Source organism: Equus asinus, chromosome 3, assembly GCF_041296235.1.
Source record: "Equus asinus isolate D_3611 breed Donkey chromosome 3, EquAss-T2T_v2, whole genome shotgun sequence".
NCBI lineage: Eukaryota > Metazoa > Chordata > Mammalia > Perissodactyla > Equidae > Equus > Equus asinus.
Genome location: NC_091792.1, coordinates 157,454,063 through 157,477,533, shown reverse-complemented (window position 1 = coordinate 157,477,533; position 23,471 = coordinate 157,454,063). Strand labels below are relative to the sequence as shown.

The 23,471-nt window shown below is 59.4% G+C and overlaps 1 protein-coding gene across 2 annotated transcripts in view; it reads right to left on the bottom strand.

The window, feature by feature from the left end:
* SORCS2 (sortilin related VPS10 domain containing receptor 2) overlaps positions 1 to 18,554 on the bottom strand; it is a 488,954-nt gene extending 470,400 nt beyond the window's left edge. The window contains exon 1 of one of the 2 annotated variants that reach the window (XM_014855228.3): positions 17,984 to 18,554. In XM_014855228.3, the coding sequence (XP_014710714.3) occupies positions 17,984 to 18,460 (477 nt within the window). In that variant the 5' untranslated portion in view covers positions 18,461 to 18,554. Of the gene's footprint in view, positions 1 to 15,895; positions 16,181 to 17,983 lie in introns of those variants that run through there. The other variant, XM_070506280.1, reaches the window with a different exon arrangement.
* Positions 18,555 to 23,471: the final 4,917 nt, after the last annotated feature.

Here is a 23,471-nt window from a genome sequence, read left to right as displayed (position 1 = left end):
TGCCGGACGGAGTCAGAGAAGGAGACAGAGACGCGATGACAGAGCAGAGACTGCGGTGATGCAAGGAAGGGGCCAGGAGCCAAGGAATGCAGACAGCACCTAGAAGCTGAAAAAGACCAGGAAACAGATGCTCCCCTGGAGCCTCCAGAAGGAACCAGCCCTGCAACACCTTGACTTCAGCCAGTGACACAACTTTGGACCCCTGACCTCCAGAACCGCAGGAGAATACATCTGTGTTGTTTTCAGCCACTAAGTTTGCGGTGGTTTGTCACAGCAGCCTTGAGTGAATGGGCCCCAGCCGTAGGACCCACCCCTCTGCCCCCCATCGCTGGCCCCCAGGTGGACCAGTGCTGGGCTGGGTGGCAGTGCTCACCATTCACAAAGACAAGGCGAGCTGATCTCTCCCTCATCTCTGCTTTCCAGGCTTTGCCATCAAATGGGGGCAAAGCTGGGGCCGCTCAGCAGCACTTGGCGCCACCCCCAAATTCCCCGACCTTCACAAGTAGAACAGACTCGGGCCTGGGAGCCCACCAGCAAGCACAGGCATCCTCCACGCCCATCAGATGACTCGCTCTGCTGGCAGCATCGTCTTCTTGCCACAACCTCAACTCACTGCTGACCTCAGCCACTCTCTGCAGAGACCAGACATGCTGGAATGTGCTGTCTCAGGAAGGGGGTGAGCCTCCCACTGCTGGAGGGAATCCCAGCTGGGATGCGGTGACCTCCGCGCGCCCTGGAAGCTCTGAGACTCCTCCTTGGCAGCCATCCTGCACACAGTAGGTGCCCACGTGGTGTCTGCTGAAAGGATCCACCCGGAGAGCCTTCCCACCCAGCAGCTGTGCTTTCGGCAGAAGGAGCCGTGAGCAGGGCTGGCTTCCTCCTGGGGAGGCAGGAGGGGACCGTCTGTGATTCACCTTCTCCTGCGAGTCCTGCCAGACACCCAGGGCGGCAGCCCGGAGGCAAAGGCACTGACGCGGACTCGCGGTCACCCTGCAGAGGGCGTCCAGGCGCGGCCCGTGCCCCTGCTGCAGGGACTTCACGGCCGAGGGTTAGAGGCAGGAATAAAAGCCCCAGGACGCCTGTCCTGCACCCCACTGCCTGGAGATCCCAGCCATGGCTGGGTCATCTCTACCAGGAAGGGCCCCAGCCTGAGAATGTGCAGACCCCAGCAAGTTCCCAGCCTTGGACCCTGCTCAAACCACTCACCCTCCCAGGCTGTTTCCTCGTCTGCGAAACGCAGTCGCCAGGCTCCCAGAGTCCTCACAACACCCCCGTTCCCTGATCCAACTCAGAGGTTCTCAATCTTTGGGTTGAGATTTTGGCTTAAGGGCACCGAAAGATTCAAATCACGGCTAACGAGCGAGACCTTGGGAGCCTCGAGTCCAGGCCGGGACAAGCACACAGTCACTGCCCCACTCCTGACCACCTCGGTCCCCGTCACCACCTGACAGGGCTGTCACCAGCCCTGCCCGGGCCATCCTGTGGTCCATGTCCAGGGCACAAAGACCTCGGTGTCCCAGGAGATGCTCACCTTGCTGGGGCAGCGTCCACCACCCCCTGCACCTCACCCCACGACCTGTCACCACAAAGCTCCATCCGCCAGCCTCGTCCCAGTGAATCCACAGGGCATGCTGACCAATGGACAGCACAGGCACCTGCAGAGGACAGCCACAGGCCAGGGGTGCGATGCAGCGGAGGCCGCAGGCCAGGGGTGCGATGCAGCGGGGGCCGCAGGCCAGGGGTGCGATGCAGCTGGGGCCGCAGGCCAGGGGTGTGATGCAGCGGGGGCCGCAGGCCAGGGATGCGATGCAGCGGGGGCCGCAGGCCAGGGGCCTCCTCCACCCGTGAGCGTGTGGATGTGGACTTGGCCCCGCACAGAGCCAAGCAGCCCAGCCGACTGGCTTCACCAGAGGGCAAACCATAAAAAGCAGAAGTGAGGGAGCTGGTCTGGCCTTGCCAGCAAGAACGGCAATGGCTCTGCCACCTTTTCCAACAGAAATCATACAGCCCCAGAAGTGACCCCCCGGGGGAGCCCAGGGCCGTGGGGGGAGGGGGGCAGGCGTTCTCCCACAGGGTCACCCTCTGATGACAAAGCCAGGAGACATTCAAGGTCGCCGCTCAGCCCTCTTCCAAGTCCCCGCACTGCCTTCTGGAGGGTCCTGCCCACAACTGGCTCCCACTCAGGCTCAGGCCGCACGGGACCAGGGCTGGGCACGCAGGTCTGGCCTGGCAATCAGAGCATTTCAGCCCTCTGGCCAAGAGGACGGGCTCAGGGTAGGCACATGACCCACAGAGGCTGCTGGGTCTCAGCTCTGGACCTCTGTTGAGAAGCCCTGGCAGGCAGTAGCCATCTTCGGCCTCCGTTTCCCATGGATTCCTGACCCGGGAGGGCTGTAGGAAAAGGACACCAACACCCCGGGAAGCAGAATCCAGACAGAGACTGAGGGACCAAGCCTGGTGCCAGCCATGCCTGAAGTCAGCACCCTAGACTTTCTGGTTCTGTGAGCCTATGATTCCAGTTTTTCACTTAAGCTGGTTGGAGTCAGGTTTCTGTGACTTGTAACCAAGAGTCCTGCTTAACACGCCCCCTCTGCACAGCATCACAGGAGCTATGGGAAAGGCAAGGAATGGGATCACGCACCCCACCCTCAAGTAACCTTCACCCAACCGGAGAGATCTGACTGACTGGCCAGAACACAGCCAGGGGGCACCCAGTAGGCGCTGGGGAGAGAGGAAGACCCCAGAGGGCTGCGTGAGAGGAGCCAGCTTCCAGGAGACAAGAACCCCAGGAGGTGTCTCTCCTGGAGGCCCCTGCACTGGGCCCCGTCTTTTCTGTCCACAAGAACTCCTCCTCCCGCACTGAGGGCACGGGAGCTCCGCAACTCAGGCCGCTGAGGGGCTTTACCCACACGAGCGACTGGGAACATTTTTGATAGAATTAGGCAGAAACAGACACCAGATAACATTCATTGTCTACTTGCACCACTACAAAAAAGCTGCCATTACATTTTCTTCCAGGTGGAGCGAGAAGAAAGGGGATTAAGGATTAGCTGACAGTCTCAGCCACTCACTGGCGCCCCCTCTGCCTCGTCACGCCCGCTTCCCTCTCGATGGTCGGCTGGGACAGGGACGCACCTGGCGGAGTTTCAAGTGGACCATCCATGCCTTTTAAAAGGCCCCATAACAAACGCCAGGCAAGCGACCTTCCCACCTGTGGACCCGCCCGTTCCCACGCTCGCGAGCCGCCCCCAGGCCTGGTCGTCGCCGCCCTGCCGTTGTTCCCGCCACCTGGATGTCCTCCGTCCTCCTCTCCTTTTCCTGCCTCCACCTCCGGGAAGCTCTCCCAAATTTCTCCAGGCGGGGAGGCTCAGGGCGAAGGTTTCACCCTGCAGGAGGATGGGACCCAAAGGCGGAATTCACTGACTTAAGGAAAAGCACAGACAGGTGACTCTCTCACACAGGCGAGTGCGAGGCCTGACTCAGCCCTGCTCTAAACATTCAGACGTCCTGAGGAGCAGACGGAGCTCCCGGAAGAGCCCCGTGGGCACCAAGGTGCTGGCAGCCAGCTGACCACCACCCCCTCCGCCTCCCCAAAGCCTCCCTCTCGTAGGCTCAGGGATGACAGACATGGGGCAGCGGGCGGTGGACCCCTGGGCCCCCTTCCTGTCATAAGAGGGGCTGACGTGCAGTGGGTGCCAGGCGTGGTAACCAGCACTTGACTGGAATCCTCACCCCACAGCCACGACGGTGTGCTGGGAGGGGCACCATGTACCCCGTCTTACAGGGGAGGACTTGACTGGGAGGGCCCAGGCAGCCGTGAGCCACAGAGCCACCATGCCAGGCCCTCCCATGTCCAGAGCAGGACGTGGGTGCCCAGACAACAGAGGAAGTGGTGGACAAGCACAGAGGATGAGGCCAGCCTGGGCACTGGCCCTGAGCGCTGCCCGGCTGCAGCCCTACAAGCACAGCCCAAGGTCACCCTCCAGATGACACGCGAAATGCCACCCCTCCTCCAGGGACCCTCCCTGACCGCTGGGCCACACAGGCCTGGCTTCCCCCACCCCAGTTAGAGACCCCATCACCTGTGCATTCCTTCACAGCGTCCCTCCCACCTGCTGCTGCCCTGGTGTCCCTGGGTGATTGTCTGCCCCCCTCACTGGGCAGGCACCCTGTTTGGTCTGGACCACGTCACCACTTCCACCTGGCAGAGGGTCCGGCTGGAGCAGGTTCTCAGTGACTCACTGTCAAACAAACAAATCAACTACACAAGACATCTCTCTGAACCCCCCTCTGGGGCAAATGCAAATTTGGGCCAAGACCCCATGGGTGTCAACAAAAACTCACAGACTCCCATTGAGGAGCGGGGTCATCCTGGCATTCGGCCCGGTGACTCCTGGCCTCACACAGGGAACACCAGCCTGAGGCCGATCCAAGCTCAGGGGTCAGGGCCTGCCTGTCAGCCAGGGGGAAGCCTGGCCGCCACAGTTAGGGAGCGCTGCCTCCACTTCTCCAAGCACACAGGCACCGGGGTGAGCCCGCCGAGAATGTCCCCCAGGAGGGGCACGTTTCAGCACACGTGCCGGCCACACGGCCTCCCCACTCTGACTTCCCGGCAGGTGCGTTCCAGCAGATGAGGCCCAGGGTTTCCTACAGAGAGGGGCATCTGGCCCGATGCTCAGCACAGGCTCCCAGCTCTCCCACCCCAGAGAACACCCCAGGGTGGGCCAGCTGAGCCCAGAAGGTGGGAGGGAGTCAGAGGCCTTGGAGAGGGAGGTCAGCGAGACCTGGGCGAGGGAACACACCCCTAAAGGATGGGGAGGGTGGCGGAGTGAGCAGGGGCCCCCTGAGCAGAAGCGGGCTGCCAGCACCGAGCCAAGCCTGTTACATGCAGGCGCTTTCAGTCATGGCAAGGCCAGGGGTGGTCTCATTACCGCCCTAAGAAAGAGAGAGACGAAATTCTGAGAGCTTAGCAGGTGGCCGGGGCCACACGCAGCTAGGAGGTGGCAGAGCAGAACGGACGCCCCACTGGAGGGTTGTGGGTATGAGGAGGGGTGTGAGAGTGGCATGGGGCAGGCTGGGGTCCCGGGGTTAGGCGGGGGCCGGCTGTCTGTGTTGGGGACAGATGGGGAAGATAGGGCCACCTCTACACTCTGCCCTTCCCAAGCCAGGGCAGGGGAGCCAGGAGGCCTCACACACCCAGCCGGCCTCTCAGAGCCCCTCTCAGCGCTCACAAGACCCCAGACTGGGGCAGGGCTGCAGGCTCAGCTATGGGACGAGAGAGAGGGCACTGATGAGCCCACAACAAACTCTGGGGACCTGGAGGGAGACACAGGGCGAGATCAAGCAGCCCTGGGGCCCTGCTGGGACCTAGACTGAGGCGGAAGAGGAGAGAGCCACAGCCTCTCGTCCTTAAACCAGCCGCAGCAAGTCCTGCTGGGGAGCCGCGAGGGCTCAGGGAATCATGTCTGCACGAACTCCACACGGCATGCGGGTGGCAGGCAGGCTTCTGCCCCGGTCAGGCGACAGGTGCCCAGCACATGGACAGGCAGTGCACTGGGGCTTCCTGCAGAAGGAATGTGAAGCTGGAGGACGTTGGGTCAGTGTCTGATGGCTGTGCTGACATGGCATAGCCATCCAGGGGAGCAGCCTCGGGGATGGAGGGAGCAGGGCAGGGGTCTCGTGCTAGAAGCTGGAGAGCCTTGTCCCAAGACGAGGGCTTCAGAGCATTCCTAAACGCAAATGCCCCATTCCCAGGGCCCCTGTGCTGCCCCCTCCCCGGCTGTGCCCACCACACTCCCATCGCTGGTGTCCCTGCCCATCTCCCGGAGAGGCCGAGGGCGCCGGGCAGGCCGGGCGGGCCTTCTGCTTCTCCGTGCCCAGTGTGCCTACAACGAAGCCTGGCCCACGGGGAGGGGGCGCAGGAAATGTGTCTGCAGAGGCGCGGGGAGGGGCAGAGCAGAAGACCAGCCTGCCTCCAGTCCCTCTGCCAAGCCCTGCCCTGCAGTCATTCCCCGAATCGCTCAGTGGACAGTGTCGCTGAGAGGTCATTTGGAAACGCTCTGGCAAGCAGGAATCTGGAGCAGCCTGGAGAACTGAGGGCAATTTGCTTCCTTCCCCAACATGCCACATGGACGGCCCCCAGCCCCCTCCCTTCTCCCAGCTCGGAGGTCAAGGTGACCAGCGCCCAACCCAGCCAAGTCTTCCTCCTCCCCCTCCCAGAGCAGGGAGGCGGCCAGGCAGGGAGGGGCCACCTCAGTGTCCAGGGCTCGTCCTCCCTGCTTTTTCTGTGCCAGGGAGGGCCCTGGGGACGGTTCAGGCAAGCTGCCGGAGGTGGGGTTCTGGGGAGAGAGCCCCGAAGCCCCTGTCTCGCTAGACCAGCCCCGAAAGACCGCAGGTTTGCGATTTTCTCGTGACTGCCCAGGCCTCTGCTCAGCCTCAGGCGAGACGGAAAGAAAGTCTGACTCGATCTCAAGAGGTGAGCATTCCAGGCCATTATTCACATCAGGAAACTTGTGAAAAACCAGATGTCAGCGAGAAATACTTTCTCTAAAAGTGGACTCTCGGAGCCGAACATTTCACAAAACGCTGCTGGGCTCTGCTCCACTTTAGCAAACTATTCAGGAAATGAGGAGAAAACGGAACCACGTAAAATTCCCCTAAAGAGAGGGGGCAAGCTCCGGTCCCCACTGCCATCTCCCCGGCACAGCAGGAGCTGCCTGGCAGACCACCTCTGCGGCCGTGGGGACTGAGGCAGGGCGTCCGCCCTCCGTGCCAGGCGCCCCTGCACCCTCCCTTTGATGAGGGGGGAGGGGCAGGTGCTGGCAGCCCCTTTGGGGATCAGGAAACCGAGGCCCAGCAGGCCCAGGGCACACGCCCCAGATCAGAGCTCCCTGTGCAGCCCGGGCCCTCACACCGGCACATCAGCAGCCCTGGAGGCGCAGGGGGAACCCCGAGGGCCAGCTCACCCTCTTGGGCAGGAGTGGGCGTAAGGGGAGCCCACAACACCATGGCCCCAGCCCCAAAACAGCACCTTTTCCACCTTTTTTAAAGGGAACATGCTCATGGGACTGTGAAGAAAAGACATTCATGGACATGGAACCAAGGCGACACGGACAACGGCGGATTGGGGGGGCTCCCTCCCAAGGGGTCTCCGGGACCTGCCGGAGCCTGGTCTCTCCTCTGGGAGGCTGGCCGCAGACACGCTCAGGGGGCTTTGACGATGGACGAAGAAGCGGGCGAATCATGTCCAGAAGGACCCTTTCTCCAGACCCCGACTTCCCGGCTCTCCCCAGCTGCTCTCCCTGAAAGGTCCTCGTGTCTAAACCAGCCCAGAGTCATCTGTCTGTGTTGAAAAGCAGACCAAACCATCTCTTGCCTTTTCTGTTTTGTTTTTTGTAAGTGAAATGAGGCTGGGGCCAGGGATGCTATTTAAAAGCCCCCACTTAATTCTGGAACTGGTGCTTTCTCACCACCGCGCGCCCTGGCTCCTGGCAAACCCACTGGGGCCGAGGGGCAGGGGCCTGGCCAGCGGGATGCATGGGGGCACCAGGGCCAGCTGCACAGCCACCACCATGAGTCAGAAGCTTCTGGACTGCTGTCCCTCTGTCTGCCTCCTCTCGGGCAGGAAGCAGATCTCGAGACTCTCCAGCGGCTCTCAGCTCTGCAGAGAAGGCATTGTGATCCTCTTTGCACAGGGGTGGGGACTAATTGCTGACCGTGACTGACAGGGGTGACCATGCTCTGGTCTTTCCCAGATTCCTCAGCAGAGAGGGAAGTGGCTGGGCCTCTGAGCTCTGACTGCCCTTCAACCCACGGTCACTTCCTATCCTACTCATTCCATAAGTTGTCAAATGTTCACTGAGCATCTACTAAGCACCAGGCACTGGGGACAGGGGAAGACAGATGGACAAACGCCCCCATCCCCTGGAATCCACACCCTTAGGGGCTTGTGAAGGCAAAGGAAGGGCAAGGGTCTGGGGGAGACAGGACGCTGGGAGCAGGGGCTGGGGGTATGGGGGGCAGGGGCGGCAGAGAATCATTCCCACGGGGTCTGTCCGTCCCTTCTCTTTCCCACGAGCCATATGCTACATCGAATTATCATCATTTCCACATGCCTGCGATTCCTTCTGCCGGCTCCTGAGGACCACAGAATTCAGGCGCCCAAGAAGCTGGATGGAAAACAATGACCTCTTTCTTTACACCAGCCCCAACTACAACTGGGCATTTCCTTCCATCATAAAGTAAGCGACAAGTCACAATGGTGTCACCAGGGCCTGGGGCTTTGTCACCGACAGGAACCACAGCTATTTCCATGGCACGTCACAGTTGTTTCTGATCTCGAAATGTCATTTACGCTCGTCACAACTTCAAAACTGTCACAGTTACCACGCCGGCTGCTGCCTCTCGTTGATGTCTTTCTAGAGAAATTAGTTTTCGTATTTTCATAACTTGATTGCCATAGAATTGATTTCCTTTTAACCCTATATATTTTATTCTATGTTCATTATAAAAACTACATTCTGAGAAAGTTCCATGGGCTTCTCCTGACTTGGGGTGGGAGGGAAGTGTTTGCCACAGAGAGAGCCAAGAACCCCTGTACCAGGTTGGGGGTCTCAGAGCCTGGAAGCCCCTCTGTGTGAGTCCTGGTGGCCCGCAGTGCCTGCCCCCGAGCGAGGCAGACAGCAGCTGCCACAAATCACGGACGGAGGGCAGCTGCGGGGATCAAAATAAACACCCTGAAGCCCCACTCAACGGTCAAATGATAAATCAGAGAATAAACTTGGATGGGTTAAGTGGTATTGATGGGAATAAATTGAGAAAAACACAGGATTTTTTATTGAGTGCTTTATTTTTACGGAGTGAAAATTGAATTACTTAACAGGTCAATGAGGTGGTCAATGGGGAAAAGAGCCGCAAAGCAGGGAGGAGGCGAAAGGTGCTGGAACTTGAAATGCAAGCTGCTGACCTTAGGAAAGTGGCCGCTCCCAGATGGCACCTCCCGGAGGAGTCTGATCCCACCCCCAGCCGGACATCGGGTCCCGCAGCCCACTTCCGACTTTCCAACGTTGGCGGGTCTGGATTTCCGGGGCTCCGAGCACAGCCCCCTCTCTTGGGTCACACATGGCAGAATCCCGGGGTTATCAGAAGAAAAAACAAACCAGAGCCACTCCCACTGCACGGACTCGCTGCTGTGTCCTCTCCACCTACAGGATCCCCTTTAACGCCGTGAGTATTTCTCCTCCAAAAACACGGGGCGGGGGTTTCTTTGGGGATTGCAACCGCGCAACCAACCAGCAAGCAGGCAAAACTCGAGGCAGACACAAGAGCGATCTCTGCTGTGGTTAAAACCTCAGGCTCAATCAGAAGATTAACAGAGAATCCCCAGGCGATCCAGCAACCCCGCTCCAGGGGATGCACCCCAAAGAACTGAAAGCAGGGGCTTGAACGACATCTGCGCACCCTGCCCATGTTCACAACTGCGTTGCTCACAACAGCCGAGAGGCGGGAGCAGCCCAGCATCCCTCGTTGCACAGATGGACCAAGAAAATGTGATGCGTCCACACATCGGAACAGTACTCGGCCTTACAAAGGAAGGACGTTCTGACACGTGCCACAACACGGACGGACTTCCAGGACATTATGCTCAGTGAAATAAGGCAGTCACAAAAAGACAGATACTGCACGACTCCACTTACATGAGGTCCGCAGAGTCATCACCTTTTTAGAAGCAGAAAGTAGGATGGCGGGGGCCAGGGGCTGGGGGAGGTGGGATGGAGAGTTGTTGTTTAATGGGGACAGTGTCCATTTGAGAAGACGAAAAAGTTCTGGAGACGGATGGTGGCGACAGCTGCACAACAAGATGAGTGTGCTTAATGCCACTGAAGTGTACACTTAAAAATGGTTAAGATGATAAATTTTATGCTATTTGCATTTTACTCCAATTAAACAATAATAATAAAGAAAAAGGAATAACAATGTTTCTTGCACTAAAAAAAAAAAGCACTCAAGAGTGAAGGAGTTCGAACCCCGTCTCTTATTAGCTGCGTGACTTCAGGCAAGTCCGCTCGACGCTGCAAACCTGACTTATCTGTAAAGTGAATATAAGATCGTACCACCTTGCGCACTGTTTCCAGGACCAAACGAGATAACGCATGGATGTGCTTGACACAGCAATGGGCACGTCAATGGGGGCTGTGATTATGAACGTTACTGTTACTAATCAGGAGCACTATGTAAATGATGAGCAGTTGTTATTATAAGATAAAATGACCCCAGAAGCAGAGGCAGCGAGGTGACCCCGCTGTCTTGTCACTGAGGCCTGAGAGATGCTATCTCTATTCCTGGCACTTCAGAAATACCAGGGCGCAGACACTCACACAGCAGTCCTTCTGAATTAAAATTGATCTGAATAGAAGCAGCCACACTCGGCCCGGCTCTTTTCTTACTTTAATTTGAACTTAATTTATCTCTGAGCATCAGGAAATGGCACCCTGCAACCCACGTGCCCTGCTGGAGTTGAGCTCAACATTGCAGGAAATTATCTGCTTTTGCGGGAAAATTACTAAGGAAAGAGAGTGCCGTTATTTTAAGATCTTCGAGCTGGTGTGAGAAGAAACTAATTAAATGATTGTAATTTTCTGTGCAAACAGTAACTGCTGCAGAGATGCAAAATGAGAAGGAACTTTTCCGCCTCAAAAGAACATCGGAGTTAAATTTTTTTTCAGTTCTCCAGTGAGAGCTCACGTTCTAGCGTCCCTATTAAAGGTTTAAAACGACAAAGGGAGCTTAATCGACATAAAGATGATGAGCACAATATGTGCTCTGTGAAGTGTCCCCAAATAGTGGGGCTTCAGCAGAAAGGGTTTTGTTGCTGTTCTCAACGGGCTGTATATCAGTCAGGCTGTCGTCGCAGCTTCACGGGGAGGCTGAGGGCAGTCACCTAAGTTCACAACCCCGCGAGCAGGTCAGGGTCGGTCTGCACCTGCGGGAACCTGCAGTGGCGAGGGGCAGGCGGCGCAGGCACCACAACCCGCCCCCCCAGCCACAAGGCAGAACCGGAGGAGCAGGGGTGGGGGTGGTGGGGCCTCTAGGAAAGTCTCCGCGTGCAAGCCAGCAGTCTCATCCGTAGGGGATGAGTTTTGTGTTTACAAAGCATTTCTTTTATGCATGGAATCCAAGCTCACACTCAGGATGAGGCTTTCGAAGGACCGCCATAGCGAAAGCAGGCTGTTTGAAGAGACCCGCACGCAGGCCGTGGATGGAGGCCTTGCCGCCCCAGCGATGAGAGCAGGGTCCCCTGGCCTTCCAAAGCAGGGTCGGGGGAGGATGGCCGGGAAGAGTGGCCGCAGCCCGGCTTCTCCCCACTCCACAAAGCACCGGTGCAAACTCGGGAGCAGGAGGGGGAGGGCGGATGGGCCCGTTCGTAAGAATCTATACATAACTCACTCTTTGGAGGCTGAAAAAACACAAATGAGGAAGCCCCCAAATGGAAGGCAATTTTCCAGCTCCCCGTCGTGTTTTCCTACACGGGGAAGGGCACAGGGACCTGCGGCACGAGCCCGGCTTATTTTCTAATTGCTCCAACTCTGTACTCCCTGCGTCATGTCGAGAGTCTCGGCCTGCCTCTCACAAATAGTAATACAATCAGAATTAAAATACTGGCCACTCTTCAGGAGGCCTGTGCACGCACAGGGCCGCGTTCGAGTCTGAAGGGGCGTGCAGAAGAATGAAGTTAATTTATGACCTCTTTAAAATACTCTCAGGAACCCTCGTGCGGCTACAAATTAAACAGCCACTTTATTAAAGTAAAAGTGGACCTGTGCCAACGTGCTCAGGAACTTTACTAACGGGGCTGTTTCTACGCCTTCTGCCAGGCTTCTTGACTGAGGGTGTGTCCTTTCTGTGCCCATGGTGCTCTGGGCTTTTCAGAACCCCGTGCCTTTCCCTAGGCGTTAATGCTCTCACCATCCCAACCCCCTCCTCAGCCCAGGTGACACCGACTCCAGTCACCCTTCAGAGCTGCTTGAACATCACCTCCTCCAGGAAGTCCTCCCTGACCTCTGGATTCACATAGCACCAAGACACTCTGTCATGAAGTCCAGTCCAGAACAAAGGTTTCACCAGGGCAGGAGCCGTGACTGATTTTGCTTGTCACTGGATCCCCAGCGCCATCACTGGCTCCCCAGACCCTCTAGACAGCAGCTGATTTGAGGGCTAATGTGAGGCCTTCATGTGGTGCCCCCAGCACAGAGAGAATGCAGAAGACCCTGGGTGCCCCTCGGCACAGGACAGGCGTCCCCCTGAGCCTGAGGCCTCCGGCTGGCACACCAGGACGTTCCCTGACTCTGCCCGCCCAGCGCACATCTCCACTCACTGTCACCTGTCCCACAGCGCAGGCTTCCCTCGCTCTCTCATCATTCTCGATCCAGCTGCCAAGCCCAGGGTCCCCGACAGGCTTGCACAGCCAGCTTCCTGCCAGCAAACATGACAGGTACTCAGCACTGGTCACCGCATCCCTTGACCTCTGTCTGCCTCTGTCCCCTCTGGGTGGCCGCTGGTGGAAGCTGCCAGGACAGAGAGGTACTTCCTCTGGGTGGATGCCCCCCATCTAGACACTGACCAGTCACAGCTCAGCCACCCGAGAACCAGACCCCTCTCTCCAGGCCAGTTCCCCCTGCCACCAACATGCCGGGAGGCCCCCACGGTGTGGAATTCCAGAATATCACACGGGAAGTTCAGCAGACTTAAACACAAGAGCCCGGGGGGCTGGGGCCACCAGGCTCGCCTCCGAGAGTGGAACGGAGCTGTCATCACAAAACCACAGCCGTCAGACGCAAGACTACAAATCTGCTCCGTCGCCAGATTTGGACCGGTTCACTCAAGAACCTGAAGTGCTTTGTAAGAGGCCTCACGGTCTCCGCGCCGCCGGAGGCTGGCCGTGAGCCACGCGGGAAAGAGAGAGGCCCGCCAGGCAGGGGCGGCCACGGCCTGCCCGCCCCGCATGGAATCTTCTCTCAGACCCACTCTCCTGTCCCACTGCCCCCTCCAGGGTCCTGGTCTGGGCCTGGCCATCATCACAGCCTCCTCTCTGAGCCTCCATCTGAGGTCTCACCTCTGCAGCCCCTCACCAACCCCCCCTGCACACTGCCCCTGGGGCGCTCGCTGAAACTCAGGCCCGACCCTGATAGCATTCACTGAGCTCTTGACATGGGCCTGGCTCCCGTCTAAGCACTTTACGTGGATTATCCTACTTAACCTGCACAACCAACCTAGGAGCCTTCACTCCCCCAGTTCCAAGACACCAAGGCCAGAGCGCTGAGTCAATTTGTCCAGGATCTCAGAGCCGGCAAAGAGCAGGGCCAGGACACACACCCAGACAAGCGGGCTCCAAGGCTTAGGCGTTAATAACCACCACCCCATACTGCCACGTTGGGCTCTCCAGCCTCATGTTTGGGATCCATGAGGAGCCGACTTCAACCAGTTTTTTCCAAACTTCTTTGTTCTGATTTCTCTCCACACACAATGCAGTCACTGTCTCCTTATACGACACATATGCATTTTCAGATTCCCATCTCCCAGACTTCTCTCAAGCTGTTCCTGCCCCCTGGAATTCCTCCCCGTCTCCCATATGCTCCCCTTGCTCATTCTATAGACCCACCCTGATACCCCCTCTTCCATGCAGTCTTCCCGATTTCCCCACTGGGGCAGAGAGTGCTCACCTATCTTAGCTGTTCGTGTCCATCCTTCTCTCCCCACAGGACTACTCTGAGCTCGGGGACACAAAGGTAACTGAGACCACTTCCCTGCTGTTATGGGCTGAATTGAGCCCTCCCCCAAAAAAACGACATGTTGAAGTCCTAAGCCCAGGACCTCAGAATGTGACTGTATTCGGAGACGGGTTTTTAAAAAGGGGTTAAGGTAAGATGAGCTCACTGGGGTGAGCCCCGATTCAACATGACTAGTGTCCTCAAAGAGGAGGAGATCAGGACACAGACACAGGGAGAAGAAGACCATGTGAGGACCCAGGGAGATGACGGCCACCTACGAGCCAAGGAGAGAGGCCTCAAGAGGAAGAACCTAACGACACCTGGATCTTGGACTCCAGCCCCCAGACCTTCGAGGACATCTGTGTCTGTGTCTGCGCCCCACCCATCTCAGGCCCTGTGTTATGGGACCCCGGAAGCTCATGCACCTGCCTTCCAGGAGCCTGACATCTGCCAGGTGTCACGACTCAGTTCCCACCTTCAGCAGCTCCAGACTTCCGATGCGGAGCCTGGCTCTCTGGGTGCAAGATATGCACAAATAGCAGGTTCCTCAAGACCCCGGAGCAGAGAAGGTGGAGAATCGGCTCAGAATTACCCCTGCCAACCACTCACCTGGACATCCCCAACCTTGCAGACACAGCACAGAGCAGAGGCGGAGCGGGAGGGGTAGGGAGGGGAGGGGAGAGAGGCGATCTGCTGATGAATAGCGACAAGGCTGCCCGGTGGAAGCTCACGGTCAAGTCCACTAAGGCATCAAAGCTGAAGTTCAAGCGCTGTGGGGGGAGGAGCACAGGTGAGCTGTGCTTAAAATAAGCATAATAAACCGCAACTTGCCACCAACGGTAAAATTGGGGCTGGGCACACCGCAGTCCCATTGGGGTCACTTGAAACCGCGACCCCGGAAGCAGAGCCCAGCGCTCTGTGCTATTGATCCCCTTCAGATCACACCCCTGCTTCTGAGCGCGGCTCGGAAGGCGCAGAACCCGCTCTGGATCCATCAAAGGTGACGCCGGTTGGTTTCAGTTAAACATTAATTTCGCACCTAACAATTTGTTTCTACAGCGAAATGGCAGACAGAAAGGCAGTGTTTGAACTTCCTAGGAGGCCCCTTCCACATCTCCCCGGGAGCGGGAAGAAATCAAGCCTCGGAGGGAAGATGCACAGATGTTCCCAGGGCTGCGGCCACACGGGCTTGTCTCGGAACCCACCTGAATCCCACGATTCCTTTCTGCGGATGCCTAAAATACCATTCAAAAAAGTCTATCCCTCTCATCCAATGCTTTTTTTAATTTTGAAAACACCTGACGGGGTAAGGCAAACGCTTTCTCTGCTCACGTTGACCACATCTGCAGAGCGAAGTTTCTTGGGTTTCTCTACCTGGGCAGATGAAATGAAATAAAAATTTTAAAAGACTCCACTCAGCAAATTGGCCTCAAGTGAGTTTCTTTCTGGTTGTAGCTTTCAAAGACGGTGCTTTCAAGCGAAGGTGAAACCAAGTGCAGAATCCTGGCTAAAATCTTTGGCCCTGTGGCTGCCAGCTGAGAACAGAGGGAGCAAAGCGCATTTCTAAGACACTTGGTGTGCCGAGACACAGTGCCACCCATGCGTCGAGCACTGAGAAATAACTGTTAGAAAAAGGTTTTACTGAGCGCCCGGTTCCAGCTTTCACTCCTCTTGAGTTTCCCCAGGCAAGGTGAAACTCCTGAAGCATCACCCACTTCCCAAGCCCAAGGACGCTCTGTGTCTCCAGGGAGAACTCCAGCCTCCCTCGACTTCCCATTCCAGAGAATAGTGGGGGGGGGGGGGGGGGGGAGTGGGGAGTAGGAGCGGGAAGGGATTTAAGCCAAGTGCCTGGGTCAGCACTCCTATGCTGTCTGCCTTCCCTTCACCCCACAGACGCTGACCCTCACTAACAGTAATGAGGTCCTTCTGGCTCCACCTCCTAAGTGTCTGCTAGGTGCCAGGCCACGCCCTGGTTCCCACAAGTCATCTCTGCCCTCCCATCTCCCCGTGGCCAGAGGAGAGAGGCACCTCCCAAAGTTCCGCTCCAGTTCTGGACTTCCTACCCCCGCTAAAGAGAGGCCAGCACCCCTCCCACGCCCCACTCCCAAGTCCCCTCTCCTAGCATTCACCTGCCAGCAGTCAGGATACAAGCCCAGCCAGTCGCTCAACCCAGCCACCGCCTCCAAGGAGCAAAGCCAGGTGGACTCCTCTGACAGACCCCCCAGGGCCCCAGCCCTGCTGGCCCATGCTCCCGGCTCACTCCCTCCAAGGAAGCTGAGCTCAGAATGAGGCGAGTGGGTGGGGTGTCCGGGAGTCCTGAAGACGCTGGCCCCACCTCGGAGGCTGGTCCCACCTCTCAGTGTCTCTCTCTCCCTTTTTTCACCCCTACCTCCCCTCATGAAGCTAAAATGACAAAGGGACTGGAGTAAGCTGCTGGATCAACACCCTCAGTAGGTGGAGGCGGGGTGGGGGCTTGGTTTAGATATTCTGGCTCCACAAAATTGATTTTCAGCGCTTGTTCCTTGAGTTACGGGTTCCTGGGTTTCAGGCCCTGAGTTACAGCTGCAGTTATAAGCTATGGGACACACTTTGCTCAGGAGGATGGGGGGGGACTGAAGCACTGGGCCCAGCTGCACCTCTGGGGTCTGACCCCTCTCTCAAGATGCAGACGGGGATGGCCCCCAGTGCTCTCCTAGGGAGGGGCTCCTTGCTGCCTTCTGTAAAGCACCCCCTCTGTGCCCCGACTGCCCAGGGAGTCAGCTCCATCCCTGGCCCCCCGCCCCGGGCTCTAGTGTGACTGGAGATGGCAGAAATGACCAGAGACCTGAGGCTTGGTATCTGCACCCCAGCAGCCCCCAGCTGGTTGGGGAGGGGGCCGGCAGGGCAGTGGGCTCTGGACAAATCACGCCCATCCAGTGCCCACCCTACCCTGACATGTCCATCCGCCATCTCTCCCTTCTCCAGAAGACTCCCCCACCTCAGAGGACCCCAGCAGGGCTAGACAGTGTCACCCAGCCCCAGGTACACCCCTTTTCTGGCTAGGGAAGTGCTGGATGCCCGCCCCTCCTCTCCCAATGGATGCAGGGGCTCCGGCCCTCCGCTGCTTCCTCAGGACTTTGGGGAGCAGTGGTCAAGGAGAACAGCCAGGGGTCAGCCATTGCACAGGGAGCAGACACTGATGGAAGGGAGGGAGGGCAGATTCCCATCTCTTTTCCCAACACAGCCCGTCCCCACACGCACACACAGCTGTCACCTCCCTACAGCACTCCCCCTCCTGAAACTGGAGATGACCCGTCTAGGGCTGCCTGGAGGTGACCCCAGCATGACCACCGGTCATCTGATCAGGCGGGGGGCGGGGGGAGGGAGGGAAGCGAGGCTGAGGCACCCCCCAGGGGAAGAATATGAGGGTATCCCCATGCCCCTGGGATGGACCACCGAAAAGGATGGAGCGGGATCTCGGAGGGGTAGGAACCACAGCGCTGGTGGAAGGAGGCGCCGGAGGACCCGAAAAGAAGTGGCCTTGTGGGGCAGCGGGGAGTCGGGGTCGAGCTCCCAGCTGGAACGAGGCCAAAGTCGCGGGGAAGGAGGCGGGAGGGCAGGGAGTTCGCCGCTCGCGGGTCCGGAGCGCGGCGTGGCGCCCAACTCAGTGAATACGCAGATCCCGGCGCATCCAGGTGCGCCAAGCGGCGGCACCTCAAGATAGGCGCCGGTCACCCTAGGAGAATCCGGGGAGAGGGGTGGCTCCAGAATCAGACGCGGACCTGCTGGGTCCGGGGCAGACCAGGGTGGAAGGGGTCCTGGAGCCAAACTCCCAAGCTGAGCGGACCGGGTGGAGTCTGAAGGCGATCAAGGCGCAACACCGAGTTGGGGGTGATCCTAAAGGGCCTGGAGGCGCCCCAAAGTGGCCAGGGTTCCAAAGCCTCTGGAGATCCCCCAACCCGTAACCTGGGATCTGGAGGCCAGTGGGGGCGCCCCTGAGGTGGCTCAGGGTCCCGGAAATCGGTGGGAATGTCCTCCGATGTGAGGCGGTGCGCTCACATATCCAGGGACCTCTCCCCAAGTAAACGGTGGCCAGAGGCCAGTAGGGGCGCCGCCGAGATGACTCGCGTCCCCAAGTGGCCGAGAACGCTCGGGGTGACCCCGGAGAGGTCCAGAAGTGGGGGGGGCTCCCAGGAGTCCGGGCCAGGGGCCGCGAGGGGCGCGCGGAGGTCACTTACGCTGCTGTTCTCGCCCGTCCAGTGCACCATCGCCTGGTTGTGCGTCGCGTCCCCCTTGAGCACGAACGACGTGCTGATGAGCGAGACCTGCGCCCGCGAAGCCGCTCCGGCCACCGGCGCCGCCCGCGCCCAGCGCCTCTGGCCCGCGGCAGGGGCGCCGTTCTCGCCGGGACCGGGAGCGGGACCGGGAGCCGGAGCGCCGGGCTCCGCACCGCGCGCCTGTCCGTCTTCGCCGCGGCCGGGCAGCGCGCGCCCCGCGGGCGGACTCGGCATCGCCCGGACCAGCCGGACGCGGGGACCCAGGCGCCCGGGCTCGGGGGAGCGCCCCGCCGCCCCGCAGGCGGCCAGCAGCAGCAGCAGCAGCAGCAGGAGCGGCCGCGAGCGCGGCGAGCGCGGCGGCGGCGGCGCCCCGGGGCTCGGGGCTCCGGCGGCGAGGCCGGGGCCCTTCGGGGCGCGCGGGGATCCCCGGTGCGCCATGGTCGCCGAGGGGCGGCGGCGGGGCGGCGCGGGCGAGCGAGACCGCGGCCGGGAGAGCGGGAGGGCGCTGGGGAGCGCGAGCGAGAGCGCAGAGAAAGGAGCCGGCGAGGGGAGGGAGCCGGCGGGAGGAGGGGACTCGCCGCTCCGCCGCCGCCGCCGCGCGGCTGAGGACGCACCGCCACCTGCCGGCCGGCCCCGCGCCCGCCCGCGCGAGCGCCAAACGCTCAGGGCCCAGGGGCCCTGTCCAGGGGAAGGCCCCCACCCTCCATGGCCACAGAGCCCTTTCCTCCCTTCCTGTTCCCCCCCTGCGCCCTCCCTCCTCTCCCGCCCTCTTTCCTTCCTCTCTTCCTTTCTTCCTGTATTGACTGAGCACCTACTGGGGGCCAGCCACTGTTCCAGGCACAGAGGGGTGAACAAGTGCCAGGTGCCAGGCCCTGGAGCTGACAGTCTGATGAGCGAGACAGCCCATACCCATGTGGACACCTGCATAGACAAAATAACCCCAGAGAGCCACAACTTGGGCAGACGGTAAGTGGGGACGGCTTCTCCTGTAGGGGCCTCTGAAGAGGTGACAGAAGAGACAGAACACAGTGCCATGAAGATCCAGGAAGGGGCCTTCTAGGCAGCAGGAGGGCAGAGCAAAGGCCCCGAGGTGCCCCCAGCCGAGCCTGGTCCTTGCAGCCAAGCCTGTGGCTTAGGCTTCAGGACTTGCAGACAGTGGCTTTATGTCCCAACCCCAGGGGCCACCAAGGGAGCAGCCCCTGAACAGGAGGACAGACACCTGGGTGGACGGAGCATCCAGAGGGAGAGAGTAGGGGGTGAGGTCCCACCCAGGTCCCACATGGCAGGCCGCAGTGAACAGTGTGGAAACCGAGGCTCCGAGCACAGAAAGCCCCCACCCAAGGTCACAGGCTACCACGGATTTCCATATCAGTTCGTTGAGCACCCACCCTGTGCTCCCCATTGGCCCCAGGGAAAATAGACAGGAGCCGGAGCTTCTCTGAGGCAAGGCCAGGGTCAGAGTCAGCTTTGTGTCATCCTCTGCCAGGCTGGGGATCACCCTGCCCCCATCCTTCCCCCAGAGGCCCCTGCATTAGGTGAAAATCTTCAGGCTCAGGTCCCTGTCACATCTGCCTCCCAGCTGGGTCTCCTTGCTCCAGAGAGAGCGAACCTAACAGGCAGAGGAGGAAAGTCTTGAACTTTCAGGAAAAAGAGAGAGTGGGGGTTCCCTCCAGCCCCCAAAGAGTTGAAGCTCCCAGCACCCTGTCTTCTCCTACTTGCTCGCCCCACCCCCCACCCCAGGCTCAATCACAAGTCATATCCAATAACAGACAGCGGTCACCAGGGCTGCCCTGTGCCCAGTGCTGGGGGATACGGGGCGGCGGCCTGGATGTCTGAGACATCTCCTCCCTTGGAATGTGCCCTCACCCCCTCCCTGGTGTAAATTCCCAACCTGTCAGATTCTAAAGCTCCAGCTCGGGCCCAGGGGCAGAGAGGGATGGGGTAGCCGGCAGCAGGGGGAACATCTGGTCTAGAACAGGGAGCAGAGAACACGGGGTCAGTGCAGGGCTGATGGGAGGGGAGATGAGGCAAAGTGGGGGCCCAGAAAGAGGCTGACCAACCAGCCCACGCCGCAGACCAGCTGGCTGGAAAGACGCTGCCTGGCAGTCAGAAGAGGGACGGGGTTGTCCCTGCTCGGACACACATCCCACAGGCCTTTCCAACTCTCTGAGTCCCCATCTCCCCAGCTGTGCCGGAAGGGGCTCCCAGGTCTCCAAGGCCGGTTCCCGTGTTCCTTGGCTTTAACAGAAGAAAGCCTCAAAGTGCTATCCTCAAGAAAACTGACCGTGACACACCATTGAGTACCTGTCCGTGCGGGCACTTTCTTAGGGGCTGGGTGCATCCTGGAAAAGAAGACAGGGTCTCTGCTCCTGGGGGTGACGTAACAGGCTATCTTATGTCATTCTCACCACCAGGCTGTGAGGTGGGTAAGACTGTCCCCATTTTACAGTCGAGGAAACAGACTCAGAGCGGTGACCAGCCAAGTTCAACCGGCCAGAACGCGTCAGAGGCCAGACTCCAGCTCGGGCTTCCTGGCCCCAGGGTGGGCTCCCTCCACCCCCCCAGGTTGCTTGTCACCTGTGTGTGTAGGGCACTAAGGCACTCGGGCATGTTGCTCCTCCCAGGCTCAAGGAGCGGCTCAGCCAGGCAGAAAGCATGTAGGAGCACATCCCCACCACTACCCCAGGCTCAGACTGAGGCGCACGTCCACAGTGACTTGGTTAAGGTCCACGACAAACCGGGGGGGGGGGGTCCAGACCTGGAATGCAAGTGGTGGGACGCCTCACCAGTGCTTTTTCCAGAACAATCAGCCTCTGCCCTAATGAGGCTGCAAGGCTTTCAGAAGAGCAGGATTGACTTGTCCCTTCTCTGAATCCAAAGCTCAGAGACGTGGTGACTCCCCCAGATCACTCGGTTCACAAACGTTGCTGGACACAGGGACAAATCGATGAAGGGGACAGACAAGCCCCTGTGCTGGCGAGGAGCTTCCGTCCCATCGCGGACAGACAGATCCCAAGGAAACTCACTGCAGACAGTAGCGAATACCCCAGAAAATAGGCGTCATCCGCTGGAGATGAAGGGGTCCCTGAGGGGTCAGCTTACTCGGAGCTGAGCACTGAGAAGCAGTGGTGAGCAGCAGCCGTGGGTGTGGCGGGCAGAGCCAACCCAGCAGAGGGAGGAGCCGTGAGCGAGCATCCCAGCCAGAGCGGCGGTGTTCAGCGAGGGAAGGCGCTGGGCTTGATTTGTATTCACGGACGGATGCGAAGTCGCTGGAGGGTTTTAAGCAGGGGAGTGAGACCAGCAGCATTTCTACAGCCATCACGCTGGCCGCTGCGAGGACAGGTGCAAGAAGCCACTCTGGAGCCTCCTGTCCAGGTCCAGAGAGAGGCCGTGGTGGCCGGGCACACGCAGGAGGGGAGAACGGAGGGAAGCCCACCTCTGGGCCCTCCCTCCCTCCTGTGCTCACCCTCCTTAGCGATCCACATCAGGGACTCTGGGACACGGGTGCAAGAGAGAGACATGGGAACGTGTAGAAAGCAAGGGATTGCTGGTTGCAATCAGGCATCCTGTCTGCCACCCTCCGGAGACCACAGAGGCGGTGCCGGCTGTGCCCCCCCCAGGCAGCCCACGGCCGCTGCAGGCACTGCTTGTGGGGCCGCTGTGGGCGCTGCAAGGCCGGCCTCGAGCGATGCTTGGATTCAGCATCCAGCCCTCGGGGTGCATCACGTAATATTCAACACCCTCAGGGTCTGCAACACCTGATTATCTGCAACACTCAGATCCTAAGACAGGGAGACAGCCCCAGCCATCCTCCCATCGCCTCCTCCTTCCCGGCTCCCCGCAGGGCACTGGGCTCCAGGCCGAAACAGACCTGGGCCCTGCTCCTGGAGAGCTCACAGTCTGCCGGGGGAGGCACGCAGGCAAACATCGACATCAGCGAAGCAGGTGCTCCGAGAGAGGTCCCAGGGGGCCTAAGGAAGGGGGAGCGACGTCTGGGGCTGAGAGAGGAAGACTGCTCAGAGGGGAGGCCCTTCACCGGATCCTTCCAGGTGACAGTAATCATCGAGATTACAACTTGTTGAGCGCCCGCTCGGAGCCACGCACTGTTCTAGATGGAAGAACTCACCGAACCTCGTGACATCTACATAGCCCCTATATAGCCCCTATGGAGGGTAGATACTATTGTCCCCAATTTAAAGATGGGGAAGGTAAAGGCACACAGGGTTTCAGTAATTTACCCAGAGGATTCAATGGCCCACGTCCCCATGTCCCAGCCGAGTGTCCTCACAGAGACACCTCACCTCTCTCTTTCTTAAATTGCCTCCACTGTAAAATGAGACCATCACTGCCCTGACTCGGTGCTTCTCAACGAGTCGTCCCTGGACCAGCAGCATGAGCACTAATGGGAACTGGTTAGAAATGCTGCTTCCTGGGCCCACCCCAGACCTTCTGAACCCGAAGCTGTGGGGAGGCCCCGGGATCTGTGCTCTAACCCGCCCTCTGGGTGGTCCAGCCCCAAGTTTGAGAAGTGCCCTGCCAACCCAGCGGTCTAGGCCCACGCTGCACACTGGAATTGTGGGGAACTGGAAAAACCCCGATGCCCAAGCCCGTTCCTGACTCTCTGCCTCTGCGGGCAGAGCCCGGTGGTCTCTAAGCTCCCCAGGTGATTCGAATGTGCAGCCAGCCGTGAGCCACCGCCCTGGCACAGCTTTTCATAAGGATTCCACAGAAGAGATGCCAAGCACCTGGCAGGAGGGAAGCTGAGGGGACAGGCTGTTGGGGTGCCAGGCTCCACTGAGGGGGGCCCCCAGTGCTCCCTCAGCCACCCCGGCTCAGCCTCCAGCGAGTCTAAGAAGTCCTGTCCCTGCTCGAGGGGCCAGGGGGCTGCGGGGACGTGCAGAGAAGTCTGATGACTGCCAGCAAGTGACACGGGTTCGAGGAGGGTTTGAGGAGAAGGATCAAGCACTTCATCTCATTATCAGGTTGTCAAGGGGAACGGAGCAAGGCAGTGGGGACATTAACTCGGGCAGGAGCACAAGTCTGATACGAAGGCTGAAGGGAAATGTGTCCAGACAGAGGAGGAAGAAAGGCGCCGCAGTGGGACAGCCAGGGGCCGTCCGCTCCCATCCAAAGAGGCAGGGAGACAGGGAGGCAGGTGTCGGCAGATCTTTGGGTGGCGCCTTTTAAAGGGGTGGAGGGGGTGGTTGTTGCGGTTGCTTTTTGGTGGAGGCGGGGCTCTCCATCCCTGGAGCACTGCCACCGTGGGCCGGCCAAGCTCCGTGTGTGAGAGGCCGACGAGCAGGAGGCCTCCGCCGGGCAGAGACCAGATGACGATCAACCATTCCCGGCCACCTGGGTCCTCTCTAATCGCAGACCCTGCACAGTTAATGCACTGCCCACGCGTGGGTTCCTGTCTTCCTCCATCAAATGTTACCGGGCATCTTCCACG